This window comes from Rhea pennata, chromosome 4, assembly GCF_028389875.1.
Source record: "Rhea pennata isolate bPtePen1 chromosome 4, bPtePen1.pri, whole genome shotgun sequence".
Classification (NCBI taxonomy): domain Eukaryota; kingdom Metazoa; phylum Chordata; class Aves; order Rheiformes; family Rheidae; genus Rhea; species Rhea pennata.
The window spans coordinates 63396410-63403373 of record NC_084666.1 but is presented as its reverse complement, the minus strand read 5'-3'; the positions used below and the strand labels follow the sequence as shown (position 1 = coordinate 63403373).

The window sequence follows — 6964 nt, the reverse complement described above, 5'->3', positions numbered from 1 at the left end:
CGGCCCGGCCCGGCCCGGCCCCCGGGGCGGAGGAGCGGGGAGCGTGCGGCGCCGCGGGGCCCCGGCTCCCGCTCCCGGCGGGGTCAGGCCCCGCGGTAGCGCGTCAGCGCGCCCCTCGGTACTTCTTGCACTTTTTCGTGTATTCTCTAGGTCCCTGCGCAGTACGAGTTAGGGATGATGGTCCGTTAACCGCGCGCTACCACACACAAAGGCATCGTCCTCCCAGCTGTTGAGAAACCGTGAGAACTGGTGAGAAACTAAAGCGCGGAGACTTCCCAGAGCTGCACTCAAAGCCCCCCTAAAAGCACACGCTGTTTTCTGTGCTCTAAGGCTGCTGTCACCAAAAACGTCCTCCCTTTCAGGTGCCCACATAAAAGGACTGGGGTGGTTTGGGCGCGGGTGCTTTTACTCCCTCTGTGCATCGTGCGTCGATGCGGCAGACCTCCGCAACGCTCCTGCGAGCGCGAGGAGTGGGCCGGTACTCCCGACCTTCCCAGTGCGTGACGCCTGCCCGCTCCTGGCGTAGTAAGAATGGTTTCTGGCCAAAGCCTGTGACAGCAGGCTTCCTTCTGCGTCCGAGCTCTGCAGATCTGTGACGTGCGGGTGGACCCCAACTCCGCCACTGGCCTATTTCTGCGTGGGCTCTGGGGTAAACTTCGCTGTGAACCACCTCTTAGACATCAACACGGCTACAGGCACAAAAGAGCAGGAGGCCCTAGACTGGGATGTTAGGTCTTCTTACTTGATCTGCTTGACCTTTTTTACATAGGTTTCTTGCCTAATTCAAATGTATTAGACAAGATGTCCCCCTTCTCATTAAAGGAGTAATGGATATTTCTAATTGCTTTTGATTGTTTTCCTTGTCTTTTGACTTGTTATCCTCAGACTGCCAGTAATCAAGATAAAATCGTTTGAATTGTCTTTCTATATTACTGTAGTTGAAACATTGTCCTATTGTAAGAATTGCATCTTCCACTGTAAAACGTTTAGATTTTTACTGAGTAGGTTCAGTGTTTTTACAAACTGCAAATTTCAGAGCTTTCAGCTTACATGATATCTGCCCCTAAAACCACTACCTGCAATAATTCTGTATGAGCAGCTACTGTAGAGTCTATGTCTAGGACTCGGCAGTGGCTTTCTGTTAAGCGGAGTTTGAATTTATTATCATTCATATTCTTTAATTCAACAGTCATCTTAAATCTCAGTAAGATGATCTTAAGCAATCATGTTATTTCCCTTTGGTTGATTGGAGGCTAACAGCATACTCAGTGAGACCACGTTCAGCTGAATCACAGTAACTCAATCACACATGTGAACCCTAAGGTAAGATTTGACTCTAGGATGCATTTCCTGCTTATATTAACATATAAAAGCTTTTGTTATACATGAATGTATGTGCTTTGAAATTGTTTCAGATTTTTGCAGTAGTTGCACCGTAAGTGGAATATACTTGAAAAAGCATTATAGATGGACCTGCAGTTCAAAGACAGGAAGTTTGACACTGCTGCTGTCCTGATCATCCAGAAGTGGAAAATAGCCTGAGGGAGGCAGCTGTATTAGCACCTTAACATATAAAAAAAATCACAGGGATACTTAGTACTGTGACTACATAAGAGCACACACTGAAGAGTCAAATGCCAAAACTTGCTATATATGTAGCCAATTATCAAATGGTATAATTAAGACTTTTCTTCATTTTGGGATTGTAGCACTGTAAAATATATTTTGTGTAGTTTGCTGGTAACGATAATTAAAGCTTTCTGCCACAGGAAAGGCTTAGGCAAAGTAAATGCTCCCCAGAAGTTAAATGCTTCCTCTGATTTGTGAGCAGAACTACTTAAGTTCTGTGTTATTTAGCTGCATTAAAGCTCTTCTCCTTTTAGTATTATAAATGGTCTGCAGGAAACTCTCTAAAAACCTTTCACAGCTCTTTGGAACAGTGAAAATTTTCTTCCACATCCAAATAAGCATATAGTTAAAACTCCTTTCTACCTAACTCACCAGCCATCTAGTTGATTTATGATCTTGTTTTTGACTCATCATTGTACTGCATCGAAGTTTAATTCTAGCAAACAACATCCTTACCATTCACTGCTTTGGTATTAAGAGACTTCTAAGGTTCCAACAATGGCATATGAGACTAAGTTAGAGTTGTTTTGATTCTCTGACAGAAGACAAATGTTACTACATCTGGAGGAACCACAAGTTCCCCAAATTCAGTTTTAAAAAACTCTACAGTGATACTTCTCCAGCAGTGCTACTTCATAACCACAAACATGAACACAAACCATGAAGCATAACCAAAAAACTTCATCAGGAACTTTATTCTATGAAGAAGAGTCACACTTACATTCAGTGTCATGTAAAGCAGGCTCTAGTGGAAAAAAAACAAAAACCCCCACAAACAGCTGGTAAAGCAAAACCATACAAAAGTATTTCCAGACAAGAAATCACACTACAGTCCACAAGTCAGGTAAATTTTAGGCTTTTTGCATAGTTCCCACACCCTGTTCACAGATGTAGTATTTTAATTTTCAGTCCTCTGTGGATTTCTAAGGCAGAATCAGGGGAGCAGGAGAAGAAACTGAAGTTTCTATGACAGAGTATCTAACACAAAAAGTTAACTGAGGTCTGACAGCTGGAGAGAAGCAATGAAAAATCAGTACAGAGAACAAACCCAAAATAATTCAGACACTGAACAATTTCAGTTATAGAAGTCACAGAAGAAAAAGATGACAGAAATACACGATCAGATGTTTGTCAGCCTCACAGAGGGCATTTTAAATAACAAGGTTAGTTAGGCGTATTGACTACAGCTGTGGAACTTCTGGTTTTCAATAGAATGAAAACAAAGATAATAAAGTAACCAAGTTGTACCACTAGACAAATATAAATCAACCGCTTTGAACAAATGAATATATAATTTCTATGCATATAATGCACAGAGCACCAAAATGTTTTATTTGAAAAATAAACACTTAAGATTCATTTTTTAAAATAACATATTACAACTGCATTTCAGCATTTTGTCAAATCAAAAATATATCCTTAGGTTACATGCTGTTCATTTTAGTGGTCAAGCCTTAAAAGGATCAACGTTTGATCTGAAAAGTGCTGCAGAAGTGAGTTTGATGTATAATCAGGCAAAAATATGTAGTGCAGGTGTACGCGTCTGTTAAAGGCTTCTTCTGGTCTTCACACATGAAAAGCATACGTCAGAGTGAAATTAAGTCAGTTTATCTCAGATTCCACGAAAAGCACGTAAGTACGGGATATTTAAAATGCCACTTTAAACTCACACAAAATAGTCTTTCCTGTTGGAGCCATCAGATGCATCAACTGCTAGTAAACCTAAATTTTGACCTACATTAAGAAAAATATGAGAATTGAATACAGCTCTTCTGCACCTCTGATTTCCTTATTATGCAGTTCTTTATGAGTTTTTTAAAGTAAAAAAGACACTGATGTTTTATAGAAGCACACCCTGAGCATACAGACCTATGCCAAAGGAAACTAATTTCTGTTTCCAAGCTCAGGGGGTATGGATGGTGATGGGGAGAGAGAAAAAGGGTTTTTCATACATATACACATATGTGTACATATATATTTTTAGCTTTAGGAAGAACATCATAGTGGCTATCAAACCAGTATATTCATGTCAGTGTTTAATATATTACGTTCTGAAAAATCTAAAGCTTTGTAACCAAACGCTGGCCACATTCCAGTTGAGTCTTTCACTTTATTCCACACCATGAGCTCTCAAATCTTCTTTTAGAGATCTGTTTTATCCTCATATTGACACATACATGCAGCTCTTTGGCTGTCCAGGTAAGGTTTACATCCTAAATGAATAACTGCATCAAACAACAGCTGAACTGTTGATTCACAAGCTGCAAAAAAAGAGGAGTTTAGTTAAAATACTCTTTAAATGGAACATCAAACTAATAGAAATGACTCCAGCAAACTGAAAAAGATTTTAAGGAAGAAACAGTCCTCTCAGAGCAAGAAGGCCATCAAATGAAAGACTAAACCAATGCAGAATCATTTGTGACTAATGATATTTCATATTCCAAACAAAGTAAGAAAGCAAATTCATTGCATACGAACTGTTATCAGTGTTAGAAACGTCGCTTAGGCTTGGCAAGACAAAAGAGCCACTTTACCCCTCACTTTATGCAACCCAATTTATGCAAAGCTTGCTATCTTTAACAGCAGCTCGACAAATTGAACAAATACTGATTCTGACACAAAATACTAACAATATGACTTCTTTGCAGTCATGTGAATTTGAGAGGTACAAACACAGGTTTGTTCTAAAAACTGGCAGTTCAATGGAACTACTTACTCTAAGAGCACCACTGTTCAAGTTTTAGAAGCATGACTATACTATGTATTGATCGAGATGTGGGCTGATAATCATTCTGTGGGTTCTTACTGAAAAACCTAAAATTTACATGCTGAGGAACAGCATTAAATGCTTACACTATAACAACATATTATTTTAAGATCGCTACTTTGTAAAAGTAAACAGTTCAGTATTTTTCTACAGCTTACTAGCATTTGCATATAGTAGACATTCAGAATTCACCTAGTAGAACAAAGAATACTTAATTATACTGTGGGAAATACAACAATTATTACACACAAATTTTTATGAAGTCATATTCCTGTCTGTGTACTCCAGGCGGGGGGCATTATTTTTTCCCCGGGGTTAGTTTTAATCCTGATCACTTTCTCATGTTGTGTCATCACTCAGCTGTACCAATGCTGCATGACAGAGGGAGGACTGCCTCTTTCAGCAACAGCACTAGCTTCTGAGAACACGGCACTTCTGTACAGCACAAGCATTTCTTGCCAAATCAGCTCAGTCAAACTGGGGAAGAAAAACGTATTTTTCAGACTTACCTTGTACAGTTTCTGATATTCCAAGTGTTTTCTGCACCTCTCTGCAGATTTTGGAGAGGCAAGACTGAAACTGCTCATCACAATCATTTTTTTTATTGCCACAGGTATCGTAGCATCTGTCGTGGTGATTGCAGCACTTTGTCATTGACGGGATACCAATGTCAAACTGTGAAGAAACCCGCCTCCACCATTAGCAGGTATTTCAGCTAGGAAAGGTTCATATTCTATCACATTCAGAGACTATAAGCTAGAAATTAAAAACTAATGCAACCAATCCAGCTGTCATTCACTTATCTCTATAATTTGCAATTCTCCTCTAACAAGCTAATCAGTATTTCCTCTCGTATTAAGGAAAATGGATTAGTGTCAGTACGGAGAATAAAAGCAAGAGCCAAACCCTCTGCTTGCACAAACAGAGGGCTATTGTTACTCAGTGCTTTTGAAAATATTCGTAAGAATAAAACATTTTAATCAAAAGATTTAAAATTAATCAGCATTCTGTTTTATTCCTATAATATTTTAGGCCAATGATGAAAATATTTGTGCTACGTTTGTTTATAATCCTAACACCTCCTACGCGATGTTAGGAAACCATGTGCCGGAGCCCACAGAAGTGGGAGCGCTGTACATGGATGCTGTCCTCATCTTGAGGGCGAGGGAGGAGAGCGGCTCCCGCCCCGAGGAAAGTCCACGTCTGAAAGCCCCCGCACCACAGAGAAACCAAAGAACGGGCACAGACTTACCTGAACCCCGAACAGAGGAGATCCACAACCATTCGGTGGGGAGGGCTTGTATCCATAGCGGGGAAAGGGCTTTGATCCTGAAACGGGGGGTTTACAGTGACTCTAACAGATGTTTTGCACAGAGGCTTAGTGCCGTCTAAACTCCTGAGAGGCACCTGGCGGGCGTCGGATGGTATCAGACGGTATCAGCCATGTTTTCGAGGTAAACCCGCGTTCAGGCCGTGCCTCTCCCGATTTCACATCGCCGGCCGCGGCGAGCGGCGGCGGTAGTTCGAGAAACTGACCCTTCACCCTGTTCTGCCGCTGGGAACTAGCCGAGCCCGCGGGCAGACGTGACCGAGGAGGCAAAACACCTCGGGAAGGAGCAGCCGCGCAGCCCGCGCCCGGGCGCCGCCGCCTCCCGCCCGCCCGCCCGCTCCCGGCGCGCGGCCCCGCCTCACCGTCGCCGCACTTGTGCCGGCACAGGCCGTCCTCGCCGCCCAGCAGCTCGAGGGCCGCGTTGAGGTACACGTCGATCTTGTGCACGCCGTTGCGGATGGTCTTCAGCGTCATCCGCCAGTCGGGCGTCTGCGGCGCCTCCTGGCCCCGCGCCGCCGGCGCCCGCCCGCCCAGCCAGGCGCAGCCCAGCAGCAGCAGCAGCAGGGCGCGGGCCATGCCGAGCGCCGAGCGGCGCCCGCCCGCGCCCCTCAGGCCCCGCCGCCGCCGCCGCCGCCGCCGCAGCGCCCGCCCCGGCCGGGCCCCGCCCCGCAGAGGCGCTCTGCGGCGGCGGCCGGCGGCGGGGCCGGGCGGGGAGGGGAGGCCGGCGCGCCCGGCCCGCCCGGTGCCGCGGGAGCCGGGCCCGGCTGAGCAGCGCTCGCGAGGCGCGGGGCTCTGGGGCCGTGCGGGGCCTCAGGGTGCTCCCTCCGGGGGGAAAACACTCGATCTGGTCACTGCGTTAGAAACGCCGAGCCTCCTATTGCTAAACGCGAAAGGCGTTGGGGAAAAAGTGCTGATTTGGGGTATTGGAAAAAAACATGATTTTCCAGCCGGCCGTTCCGCTGTGGCGGCCGCGGCGGGAGGATGGGGAGGCCCCGCCAAGGCTCCTTCCCCAGCAGCGCCGACACAGCCCGCAGGACCAGGGCGCTCCGGCACCCGGGCGGGCCGGCGGCGACCGTGCTCCCAGCCCGGAAAGGCTCGGCCGTCCGGAGAGCGAGCTCCTGTGGGAGATAGGTGTGCGCCAGCGAGCGTGTCCGGAGTGTTCCGGAATCTTAGGGCAATTTTACGGCGGTGTTTAAACGTGAAAGCGATGCTGCGACGCCAGTGATTCGTTTTCCGGA

General features: G+C 45.7%; 1 protein-coding gene and 1 long non-coding RNA gene across 2 annotated transcripts; one reads left to right on the top strand and one right to left on the bottom strand.

Annotated features, from left to right (window-relative positions):
• The first annotated feature begins 35 nt into the window (after positions 1-35).
• Positions 36-841, top strand: LOC134140153 (uncharacterized). The gene is made up of 2 exons (XR_009958328.1): positions 36-249; positions 363-841. It is a non-coding gene; the product is annotated as an uncharacterized LOC134140153 (long non-coding RNA).
• A 1454-nt stretch (positions 842-2295) lies between these two features.
• On the bottom strand, positions 2296-6306 carry PLA2G12A (phospholipase A2 group XIIA). Its single transcript, XM_062574882.1, has 4 exons — positions 6089-6306; positions 5649-5725; positions 4906-5071; positions 2296-3890 (listed from the first exon to the last, which is right to left on the bottom strand). The coding sequence occupies exons 1-4, from the start codon at positions 6300-6302 to the stop codon at positions 3772-3774; spliced, it is 576 nt and encodes a 191-aa protein (XP_062430866.1). The 5' UTR covers positions 6303-6306; the 3' UTR covers positions 2296-3771.
• Positions 6307-6964: the final 658 nt, after the last annotated feature.